Source organism: Saccopteryx leptura, chromosome 4 (assembly GCF_036850995.1).
Source record: "Saccopteryx leptura isolate mSacLep1 chromosome 4, mSacLep1_pri_phased_curated, whole genome shotgun sequence".
In the NCBI taxonomy this organism is placed as follows: domain Eukaryota; kingdom Metazoa; phylum Chordata; class Mammalia; order Chiroptera; family Emballonuridae; genus Saccopteryx; species Saccopteryx leptura.
In genome coordinates this window covers 90,375,782-90,388,860 of record NC_089506.1, presented here as the reverse complement: position 1 = coordinate 90,388,860, position 13,079 = coordinate 90,375,782, and the positions used below count along the sequence as shown (strand labels likewise).

At 35.7% G+C, this 13,079-nt stretch overlaps 1 protein-coding gene across 2 annotated transcripts in view; it reads left to right on the top strand.

Moving 5' to 3' along the window:
• Nucleotides 1-13,079, top strand: part of TDRD3 (tudor domain containing 3) — a 221,667-nt gene that overhangs the window by 203,359 nt on the left and 5,229 nt on the right. Inside the window, exon 13 of one of the 2 annotated variants that reach the window (XM_066380800.1) lies at nt 12,414-12,542. In XM_066380800.1, coding sequence (XP_066236897.1) covers nt 12,414-12,533 — 120 coding nt within the window. In that variant the 3' untranslated portion in view covers nt 12,534-12,542. Of the gene's footprint in view, nt 1-12,413; nt 12,557-13,079 lie in introns of both variants that reach the window. The other variant, XM_066380801.1, reaches the window with a different exon arrangement.

Here is a 13,079-nt window from a genome sequence, read left to right as displayed (position 1 = left end):
GGAATATACTTTATAACCTTTTGAGTAAATTTAGAATTAAAAAATTGTTTTACCTTCTTACAATTCAGAAAGTTACATACATATTAAATATTTGAAAAAGTGGAGAAAATCTTTTGACTCTATAATACAGAGACTTCATTGCTTCTTTCTAATTGCTCCTTCCTGTCATTGGTTTAGCCATGGCTGAATAGAGGAGAAATAACTTTATTCTTGAACAAGAAGGATATAACACATTTAATAAAAGCAAACATTTTTTATGTTCTTCCTTTGTCCAAAGTGATGAACAGATTGCTCTCCAAAGAGTGTATTATCAGTTCCCCCAGCCTCTATTGAACATCTCAGGTATTTCAGGGGTGGAATTACAGGTGACTAAACCCTTGTTCCTAAATTTCAGTACTCCTAGGAATAGTATATATTATTACAGCAAAATATACTATGTTTAATAGCCTTAACTAAATCAAGTGGTGTATATATTATCTAATTTTCCTTTGCCTAAGTTGATGGAAATATGTTTGTCTTCCTTACTATGTTTCAAGAAAATCTTTGATACCTTTTTCTTTCTTCAACCATCTAACTATCAAAAATGATTGAAAGATCTAACCTTGGAAAGAGAGTGATTTAAAAAAAGCTCACTCTTCATACTGAACATTTTGAAATCTCAGTCTGAGGGAAAAAATTTATAAATGTAAGCATTCTAAGAGTAATTTATATTTAGATTACAATGAGATTATAAATTATATGCCTACTGACTTACTAGTATAAAGTGGAATAAATGATTAAGAATGTGAAAATTGGAGTTTCTTCTGTTCAAAACCTTGTTCTAATTGGAACACATACCAGGCACCATGTATAACTTTTGAACCTTACACACAAGGAAAACTACAAATAGAGGTTCAGAGGCATTAAACAACTTGCCTAAAATCATTGAGCCAGTAGGTTGCAGAGCTGATATACAGGTTTCGGACCCGCTGACACCATAGTGCATGATCTGACACTTTACCTGGACATAGAGATAAATACTACCAGTCTACTTGAGGGTTTTGTATGTGTGTGTGTATGTGTGTGGGGGGGGGATTAATGAAATAGTGTATATAAAAATGTTCAGCCTAGCAGTAAGCTTGTACTCAGTATGTGACATACTATTTTGATAAAGTATCTTCCAACCATTAGTTCATTCAATCTTAGTTCTCAAGAATTTTATGTAGAGAAGTGAAGGTGTATATGAGTAGAGGTAGCAGCTAGTATTTTTCAAGGGGCTAGAAAAGTGTTTTACACAAGATAGAAAAACTATATTTCTTTCTACTACTATTCTATTCTATTGCTACTATTCTGTTGCTAAAAGTTTAATTTTATACTGAGACTATCTTTTCATCTTCTAAATTTCACTGGAATCTACTTATAAGATTAAATTACATTTTTTTTTTTTTTTTGTATTTTTCTGAAGCTGGAAACAGGGAGAGACAGTCAGACAGACTCCCGCATGCGCCCGACCGGGATCCACCCGGCACGCCCACCAGGGGCGAAGCTCTGCCCACCAGGGGGCGATGCTCTGTCCCTCCGGGGCGTCGCTCTGCCGCGACCAGAGCCATTCTAGCGCCTGGGGCAGAGGCCAAGGAGCCATCCCCAGCGCCCGAGCCATCTTTGCTCCAATGGAGCCTCGGCTGCGGGAGGGGAAGAGAGAGACAGAGAGGAAGGAGGGGTTGGGGATGGAGAAGCAAATGGGCGCTTCTCCTATGTTCCCTGGCTGGGAATCGAACCCGGGTCCCCCGCACGCCAAGCCGACGCTCTACTGCTGAGCCAACCGGCCAGGGCCAAGATTAAATTATATTTTAGCCATTCATCTAGACATTATCCTTTTAGATGGTAAGTCCTCTAATTTCCACTTTGCAAAAATAAAGCTAACAGATCTCCAAAATAGCTTGTCAGAAAACTGACTTAAGGCATATAGTAGTTATTCAGAATACAATATGGTGCCAAAATAATATCTTTTAATAATGCATGGACTTGTGATCAAATTCAAAACTTTGTATTTATATTGGGAAATACAGGATAAAATGCTAGAACTGGGAGTGGCCTGCAGGGACTCTGCTTGACGACAAGCACGATATGTGCGCGCAAGGGGAAGAGACTCTGATGGATTGATACAGTTTATCACGGGAAGTAAATAGCATTAGGTTCCAGGCGGACCATACACGAAATATTCTGAATACTAGGACCTAGGTTATATAGAATAGCAAACGTTAAAATGTTAAAGGAAAAGATGATCAAGATGATGGGGAATTCTGAAAATAATGCTGTTTGACAAATGATTTCAGGAACTTTTAAGTCTAGAAAATGGAAGCCTAAGAATAGGTACAATACTTGTTTTAAAATAATTTAAAATATTTTATATGGCAAAGGAAGCAGGCTCAACTAGAAAATGTAGGTAGAAGTTCCAAAATGCAGATTTGTACTTTGTAGTAAAGGTTACAGAGCAGTGGAGGTGGCCGCTTGAGGAAGTCCATGCTCCCTTCACCGGTTGTTTGAAGGCAGCAGAACCATCACACCATCTGTGTGTAATGTGCTGGCTGAATTTTGTACCGCAGAGATCAGATCACTGACTCCTGAAGTACCTACATCTCTGAACTATGGCTTCATTAACTAGACTGATAATTGATAAGGGTTTTTAAACGTCTGTTATCTTTATATTTAACTATAGAGAAAAAATTTTAGTTCATTATGCAGACATTATCAGTATGGGTTGTTGGGTATAAATGGAATTTAAATGTGAAAATGATGTTTGTTACTTTGGGCCATTATCTACTTTAAGATTTAAAATTTTTATTCCTTGTCAGTCTTATGTGTCTTAACTTTCACTAACGATCAAAACATCATCAAATGATTTTATTTCTGTATGATTAGGTATTGCATTTTTTTTTAATATAAAGCATATCGGGTCATGTTTCCCTCCCTATTCTAATCCTCAGTACTTTTTAATGGCAAAGATCTGTCCTGTATTTTATCAGTTTGCCATGGAGATTTTTTTTTCTAATTCTATTTCTTAAATCTGTATTTCAGTTCACATTAGCATATCATAACTATCTCAGGTGGTCAGTTATATAAAATTCAGTGGGCTGACTGCTATAGAGTAAAAAGCCATCTGCATTATGATATAATAATTATTACTTTCAGAAAAAGAATTAGTTAAACCATCTTATGTTAGCCTACCAATTTAAGATGTAGTAATGACTTAACTTACAAGAGTGACATGATTAAATACTTGTGATTACTGTTCATATATCTTAAACATAAAATATTCTAAAACATATTTGCCCAATTAGTGTACTTGGGAAAGCAGTTACTCTTGCAAAGATAAGGTACAGGCACTGACCTGAAAACATTTCAACAGGCTTAGATAGGCATTTTCCATTATTAATCATCATTGCTATACTTCCACTTCTCAGATAGTATTTCTAGCTGGTTTCTCTTTATGACATTTACTAAAATTTTAAGGGTATGACATAAAGGCAGGACTTTCAAACAGGTTAATCATTTTAGTATATTTTTACCTTCCTCTTAAAATATTCAGATTTTATGCAAATAGGGCTTATAACTTTATTGTTTTCTGTAATGCTTTGCTAATTTCCTCCTTTTTTATTCCATTTGTCCTTTTTGTCTGGAATCAAAAAGAAGAAAGAGCTAATCCCAAAAGAAACAAAAACAATGGTAACAGTAGAATTATGTATAATATTAATTGCTTAGCTTTTATGTATAGATATTTTTTCATTTCCGAAAAAATAAAATATGGGTAGCAAGAATCTTTTTTTACATTGGCTCTTTCAATTCTTCAGTGGCTTTTAAAGCAGTTTGAGGGATACTCTCAAAACAAACTTCCTGGTTTTTAGCAAACTCTGTGAGTTTATAGTTTAATTGAAGTGGGTATGTATATTTTATTTTTAAAGGGTTACTTAATTCAGAATAATAGACAACATAGATAACTTAGTTAACTCTTCATAAGTATCATTTTACAGAATTTTCTTTGTAAACCTATGAGTTCATGCCTGATTTTTGTTGTTGTTTTGTATTTTTCTGAAGTTAGAGGTAGGGAGGCAGTCAGACAGACTCCTGCATTTGTCCAACCGGGATCCATCTGGCATGCCCATCGGGGTGGGGGGATGCTTTGCCCATCTGAGGCGTTGCTCCATTGTAGCAGGAGTCATTCTAGTGCCTGAGGTGGAGGCCAAGGAGCCATCCTCAGTGCCCAGGCCAACTAAACTCAGACTCATATCTGACTTCAGAGACTGAGGTTTTTTTCTTTTTAAAATTTTATTGGGGTGATGCTGGTTAACAATTATACCAGTCTCAGCTTCACAATTCTACAACACATCTCTGTACATCACCATTTACCACCCTATACCCTCCTCAACCTCACCTACCCTGTACCCCCCCCACACACCCAAAATACCAATGTCATGATAAAGTATCTCTCAAGGAAATCTTTGAGTATTTTGGGATCTTTTCAAGCAGAACTGTGCTCCCTAATATGACTTCAGGACTAGATTTTGAAATTGATTTAACCTTTAACTAAAACAGGCAATCAAAGAGTTACACATTCTACAAATTACATATTTATTCTTTGGACTTCACTATGGTATTTCAACAAAGACAATAACCATTAAATGATGTTTATGCTAGCCTCAGGGCAGGAGCCATCTATTTATTTAAAACTGATCTTAAGCTAGCTATTAGAAAAAATTAAAACTCTCTTAAGCAAGAAATGTAAATACACACTATGAGCGTGTTGCAATGGAAAGCCTTTAGAGCAGACAGTGGTGCAGGATCTTTCTGAAGCCTTGTCATCCACATGACTTTAGGGGAGTGACTCTCAACCTTTGTTGCTTCATCTATAGAATAGTGAGATTAAGTAAATAAAAGTACTGTTGCAAGGATTAAATGAGATAAAATGCAAAATGCCAGGCGCACAGTGAAATAAACATTTATTCCCTTTTTTTCTGTTCCAAGTTGTAAATAAACTAAGGTCTGTCTGAATGGAAGAGTACATTTTTATCATCTGAAAATTGAGAAGGGTGACATAATTGGTAGTCTTTGTTCTTTTAATACTCTGTTCTCCTACTTATGATATGGATGCAACCTTTTGATATTTAGTTGAATTTTCTTGAATACCTAGCCTGCTAAAAATAGCTTTATTGCTTTATATTAAAAGTAGACCTTAATGACATTAGAAGAAGGAAAATGATGAATAGTACGCTGTTTGCTTTTACTGTCATTTAAACATCCAGTTTTCTTGCAAGTTCAAGTCTAGTTGTCTGATTTAGGTTGTGCTTTAGTTGGCAGAGCATAGAATAAAACCCTTGAGGTAGGAAGTCAGATGCTTTCCTGATAGCTTAGAAAATTATCAACAATTTTTATTTTTATGTAACTTTAGAAAACATACTCTTTTCAAAAAAGAGATGATCAGAACCACAGTGTATTGTCTCACAGTTCTCTTGAAATTCTTCATGATATAGGAAGGAAAAGGTTATGCCATCTCAGCCATGCATTTTGGAACAGTTATTTAGTAATTAATTAGATTTTGAATCAGATTTTTTTCTTGAATTACTATTGCTTTTTATTTCTTTTCTGCTATACACATTTGGCCTAAATAAAATATTACTGGATATCTACATATGATAGTGATGTTCTTAGAACTGTTTGAGGGCAAGGGAGACTATAATTCCCCATTATATTCTAAAATAATATTTTACTTAGACTTTTAAGAACAGATAAATTAGTCTATTATTATAAAATTTACTTATTTTGATTATATGTAATAACTTTCTTATATGTTAATAAAACTTGAATTTTTTCCCAATTTGGGTATAGAGGGTGATTTTATTATCAAATGACACATTTAATTTATAGAAGTCAAAAGTGGGGTTTAGATTTTCTCTGTAGTAGAAGGCAAAGGCCAAAAGTCTCTGACCTCAGAGTTAGAGGCCTGCATTCCAGTCCCTGTTCTCCCACTAGCTCACTTTCTTTTATTTATTGATTTCAGCGAGAGAGAGAGAGAGAGAGAGAGAGAGAGAGAGAGAGAGAGAGAGAGAGAGGTGGGAACATCAAGTTCCTTTATGATCCTTAACCGGGGAATCAAACCGGCAACTTCTGCACTTCGGATGATGTTTCAACCAACCAAGCTATCTGGCCAGGGCTCACTTTCTTATATTTTAGTCAAGTCATTCAACCCAGATTGTTCCCAGTGTTCAGCAGAGGTTGAACTAGGTTGAGTTTTTAATTTCTGTGGTTTAGGGTTAAGGAGTTTAGAGGGATTAAGGAAGAGAAAGGCAAGGGAACACTGCTCACATATCCATGTAGAAACACACACTTTAACCTGAGTGCATCTATTTTATGTTAGAATTTTATATGCAAAACTTTACTTCAGAAAAGAATGCCACATTTACCACCCCCCAAAATGGATAATAATTTGACAAAATTTTAATCTGCTCAATTAGTTTATCTCCAATTCCCTTTCCAATTTGAAATTCATGATTTCTTACCCTTATTACTCAGAAGCAGAGTGAAAAGCAGACAGGACTGTGAATCAGAAGACTGTATTCTAGCGCAAGTGATAGTGCTATTTGAGCAAATAATAGCATCAAATAGTTATCTGGACTAATTTATTTACGTAAACATCCTCTTTTATAGTCTGTATTTTCAGATTACTGTGCCCACTTTATTTTGTGATAGAGCTGTAAATATTGAATTAGAACATAGTTCCTTTTTTAGTTTATTTAATTGATTTAAATTTATTATGTTTACATAGACAAGCGTCCCACCAAATACATCCCTGAACATAGTTCTTAAACAAGGATAATTGGTAAATTAAGGTTCAGTGTTCATACAGGACTTCAAAAGACACAAATAATCTTCACAGAAAATAAAGGCCGATTCAGCTTTCACTTTCAAATTTCAATTACTTTAATATAATAGAATATTAATACAATTGATCTAAAATAGATCATTTTAAAACATTTTAACTTCTACTTTTGAAATCTATTGCATGATTTTTATTTCTATTTTTGTTTGTTTGTTTGTTTTAATTTTATTTATTCATTTTAGAGAGAAGGGACACAGGGAGAGAGAGAGAGAGATGGGGGAGGAGCAGGAAGCATCAACTCCCACATGTGCCTTGACCAGGCAAGCCAGGGGTTTCGAACCAGCGACCTCAGCGTTCCAGGTCGATGCTCTACTCACTGCGCCACCACAGGCCAGGCATTATTTCTATTTTTGAATGGGACAGAGATACTTTTTTTTTCAATTTTATTTAGAAAATTTAATGGGGTACATTGATCAATAAGAGTACATAGGTTTCAGGTTAACATTTCTGTAACATTTGAACTGTTGATTGTGTTGTGTGCCCATCACCCAAAATCAAATCATTTTCTGTCACTGTATATATTTGTCCCTCTTTACTCCCCTCCTCCAAGCCCTGCCCTCCCCCATTAGCACTTCACTTTTATCTATGAAAATGAGATAATTTATTTCATTATTGAAACTGATAAATAAAATCAAAGGTCAAAGTTTTCCAGTGGGGACCAAGAGGCAATGTTACTAATATCCAAGGTATAATCAAAATGTAGAGCCAGTTCAGAAAGCTCAATCATCTTCAAAGTGGTTTTCACACACTTATTAATTAATGACATCCCAAGGATGAAAGAGATTTAATTCTCATACTCTGATTATAATATTATGATATCACTGGTAACCACAGGAAGAATCTGAATGGATTGAGATTTGCTGTTTCCATAAGGGGCAGATCTACAAACATTTCATTACATATTAAGGATCTACCATATCATCAGCACTATACGAGGCTTAAGTATCTCACTGATGTGGCCTATTTCACAGCCTGTTTTATAGCTGAGAGGAAGGTATAGAGATTTTCCATATGCCCCCTGCCCTCACAAATGCACAGCCTCCCCTATTATCAACATCCCCCACCAGAGTGTACATTTGTTATCGTTGGTGAACCTTCGTTGACACAGTAGTGGTTGCCTCAAGTCTAGATTACATTAGGATTCACTCTTGGTGTTGTACATTCTATGGATTTGGAAAAAGTATAATGACATAATGTTATCATACAAAATAGTTTCACTGCCCTAAAACTCCTCTGTGCTCTGCCTATTTGTCTCTTTGTTCCCCCCTAACTCTTGGCAACCACTGATCTTTTTACTGTCCCCATAGTTCTGCCTTTAACACTTGACGTTTTGGAAAAGCAGGTTTGTCCTTAAAATGATTGTTTGGTTAGGTTTTGTATTAAAATTAGTTTATATTTTCTATAAACTGACTGTACAAGCTAACCAGGTAGGCAGAAGGTAGCATGGGAATTCATAAAGTAAGTGGTTTATATGTGAATCCCTGAAGAAGTTATGTACTCACTAGCACTTCATTGTCTAAAATCTCTAAAGTTCAAGGGTTATTATTAAGGGCACATAGTATACATTTTATATGCTGGCTTATTTTGGCAACTACTATATAAATTCTGAGAGAAGGAAATGACTAGAAGAACCTTTATTAACTTATGTACAAAATAGCTATTCATGAACAGGTGATAGTATAAATAAGTTTTTCTAAGTGTTTTTTTTGTGTGTGTGTGTGTGTGTGTGTGTGTGAAGGTAATTGCCATCCCCTCTCTCCACTTCCTCCAACCAAATAATCTCTCCTTGACTCCTCACAAAGTTACGACTATGGAAAAATGTCAAAGGAATGGTAATTAAAGATAAGGCAGGTCAGTAAGTTAAGTAACTATGAACATGTAGCTGCAGCAGAGGCCAACAGGACTGCCAGCAATGGAGCCCCCCACAAAGGTTCCGTAGAGAGCTGAGTCTGCAGTTAGCCTTAGAGTCAGAGGCAAAGGAAGAAATGTCCAGAAGGGAAATGGAGAAGGGTGACAAACCCAAACTTTCTGAATCTCAGTATTAACCTCCAGGCTGTCCTGGCACGTAGGGGTAGTAAGCTCTCTCCTCCTCCGTTTGCCTAGCCCTGGGTTTCTCAGCCTCAGCACCCTTGGCATTAGCACTGGATAACTCTTTGTTGTTTGGGCTGTCCTGTGCATTGTAGGATATCTAGCAGCATCCTTGGCCTCTAACAATTAGATGCAGTAACAACTTACCCCTACCCTACCCCTTCAGTTTGTAAAAACCAAAAATGTCTCCAGGCATTGGCTAATGCCCCCTGGGGTGCAAAATTATTCCCAGTTGAGAATAATTTTGATCCAAAACCTTCCTTAGGGTACTTGGTTTGTCCTCTCAGCTGTACTGCTTCTTACTATTTGTGGAACAGAGAGCCTGACCTCTAACTGGGTTTCACATCTCCTCCTGAAGGGTGTTCCAGGGGCCAAGAGACTGACAGTGAGCTTTTCTAGCACAGCTCATGTATAAGTGAGAAGTATGTATTTGCCTATGTTCTTATTCCAGACACAGTGTGTACTAAGGAAAGACTGAAAATGATGTGCAGGAAAGATATAGTTGTATCCTGCCAAGAACATTTTATATATGTAGTTGTCTCCTTTTTGCATTGGTGCTGTGCATTTTCTTCCAAAATATCCCTTCATTCATGCTTGATGTCACAATAATTATTGCATTTTGTATCTTTTTACTAAAAGGAATAATAAACTAGTAGATAATGGCATGGAAAGGGGATAATTTTGAATATTAATTATTTAGTAATATAAAACCCAGTTTTACCTGATAGTGTGATTCAGGTCAGCAAAAATGTGAGTTTAATAAAATGGTTCTAAATCTCAAAAGTTTAGGTGAAGATGACATTGGTCACTTCCATTTTATGAAATATATCACAAGTCTCTTCAAGAACCTTGCCTAAAGTCAGAAACAAAGTGACCTGGTCTCAGCTTCTCTAATGAGCTCTGTGTCTTGGGAAAATCACTTCACCTCTGGGTTTATAGATTCCTCATCTGTCAAAGCTAGGGGGGGAGACTAGATGGCATTCTAGGACGGTGCCAACTCAAACATAGTGTCAGATTTCTAAGATACATTCATGAACAATAAAATTATTATTATTATTTTGTAGTTTTAACTCTATTACAGGGTAGTGAAACCTGAAGGAAGAACATAGGTTAAAAGAACAAGGTATAAATTTCATATAAAGATGACTCCAAAGAAACTGATATATCAAGTTGAACTGTGTCATATAAACGGAAAGAGGTACTCATTCAGGGCTAAAAGTTACTAGCTTAGACTTCAGGAATTGGTTTTTATGGCTAACCAGGTTTGCCCTCAACTACTCTGCAAGAGGAATATTTAAAAGTTTAAAAAGCAAGATTGCAACTTTGACAATAACTTAAAACCAAGCTGTCAGTCTCATTTTTATTTTTTGCTTTCACTTCATATAAAAAGATAATGAAGACATTGAATAATGTGAAAGAAATCTCATGGCCCGTCATCTCTATGAAGCCATTTAATTGGCTCTGGCTAGTATAGTCTGTGAATCTTTTAAACATAGTAAAGACAGCTTTTCAAATAGCAATGTCATGTTTATTATGTAATCCAGCTCACTCACTCAGCAGAGGTAGTTCCCTACCTTGAACAATGTATTTTGTTGATATCTCTGTCCAGTCCTGCAGCTGGGTGTGGAGAAAAATAACATTCCATTCTAATTCCTGAAATAATTACTTCATCTCCTACATTAGCAAATATATTTTCGTTCTTCTCGGTTAATATGCAAAGCTTCAAATGTCATATTTCATAAAATTAAATACTTCCTTTTCAAATTTAGCTAGAACATTTGATAATCATTCAGAGCAGTGACCAGAATAATAAAAACTAATTCTATTCTTTACTGAATGCTTTTTAATTTTTCTTTCTGCATTTTAATTCCTTTACTAAATTATGGACTTAGTATTTGATGCTTCTATTTTCAGACTGCTAATAAAGGGGCATAGAGAAAGGATATCTAATGTGGAATTTGTCTCTAAAATATAGTTATTGAGTTATACCAAATATATTGTCAGATTTGTCCATTCTCTTATTTAGGTGATGAATTCCCTTTCAGGATAATCATTAATTTTTGGCTATCTGTTTATATATTTTACATGCAAAATGAGACTTCAAGGTTTAGCAGCAATCTGAGAATAAAAACTCAGGTTTGTTTTAGAAGTGTCAGGGCAAAGTCCTGAGCTTACCTAGGGTTCAGTGTCCTTAATATAAAATGGAAATAATGGTTCTCTCTCAAGAATACTGTGGTGGATGGCTAATGAGTGTTATGTTCATGCCAAATATTAAATACATTTCTAAATACTAGGATTTGATTGAATTATCATAGCATCTTTCTGCTCCCATCAAGTAAAACTGTAATAAATTGGTAAAATGTAAAGACTAGAACTCAGTTTTTCATATAACTTTCTGTGTTCTTAAAAGGGTCAAAGGAAAACAATCTTTTGAAAGAGACTCAGAGATGAAGTGAAGAGGAGAAAGAAATAGGGTGAATTTCCAAAATCATGCCAATCATTGTGCTCTGGTAGTGCAGCTGGAATTGAAACTGCACTTTTGAAATAGATGCTGCTTCTTTCCCTAAACAAAACTAAGAGCCAATATTTTTTCTGTCTCTAAAAGGGAACATACTTCATAGTTACATGAATTTAAAAACACTAAAATAACAGGGTGGCAGCACTCAGTAAGAAACCACTGTGGCTTTTGGCTACGTTTCTGTTGCTTCTAAATGCTTTTCAAATATTATAATTAACTATATTCTTTCTGCTTATCCTAATTTCCCCATGCTATTCCTTAAGCTGGCTGATCTACCCCCTCAGTAAGAAAGAAAATGAGAAGAAAATAGTTTGTGTGTTGGGTGGTGATTGCTATGTCTTGCATGGAGCTTTTTTATATGTAAATTGTATCTCCATCCTCATTCCAATCCATTATTTTTTTCCTGTCTCTAGACGTAAGGTTCTTAAACGATGTTGGAGATGTCATCAGATGAGGGCAGACAGCTGGTGAATGTTCTGTGGCTCTTCAACTCCTTTTCCATATCTTACCAAAGCCCCTTAACCTAATAAAAACCTAGAAATATTTAGAAACCCAATTAGTCAAGAAACATTTTATTATAATCCTTGTTTTTTTGTGTGTTTTCACTACATTGTATCAAATTACTTGATGAGATAATCATGCTATTACGTGGAAATGGTTTCCTTTTCTAGAATTAAATTTGATCCTAACATTACCACTATAAATTTTATGCTTCTGTTACCTAGGACCAAAAGAGGACTTTTTCTTCCCCATGCCTCCCTCTGTTATAAAAGTTGACAAATGTGAATCATAGGCAGCTTAAGAGGGTATATCAAAATGAGACCACAAAATATATTGAACTGAGGAAACTTGGAGCTATTCTGAACATGTTGCGTCACTACTCTTTGCAAATAGGAGGAGGAAGAAGGAACCTATGACCAAACTCTTGAGTTCCGTAGAGGAGGGGATGGCCAGCCCAGACGATCCACTCGACCCACCCAGCAGTTTTACCAACCTCCCCGGGCTCGGAACTAATACGAGAAGGTAAAGTTGACACTGTGAGGTGCTTTCCATACAGAAAAAAATAAGATGCTGTTCACATGAAATGAGTCAGTCTGATATTTGTATTTCATAATGAATTAATAGAAAAAACTGATATTTAAAACTTTTCAGTTATAAAATATTTAAGGTTAAACCACACCTATAAACTACTTTCCCAGCAAACCTCTCTCCACAAAGGCGCCCCTGGCTCCCTCTTTGCTCTGTGCTCACTCTTGTAATGGAGGTGGACCGTCGGCGAAGTGACTCTACCTGTGAAAGCAGGAAGGTAGAAGAAAACAAAGGACTAACTTGAATAATTGAGTACATTTTTTATTTTTTAGTTAAATTCAGTTCTTTTTAAGAAAAAGGAAATGTTTTATTCATAATCCATTTAGAGCCCTTGCTATTCTTACTACACTTTGTGGTGTGGGAACCCGTATTTCGAGTAAAGGTTGAGGTCAAGAAAGTTTTTATCATTCTAAAGAGCACAGAGAAAAAAGGTACACAGATGTAAAGGAGACAATTCTCTAGATCCAGATC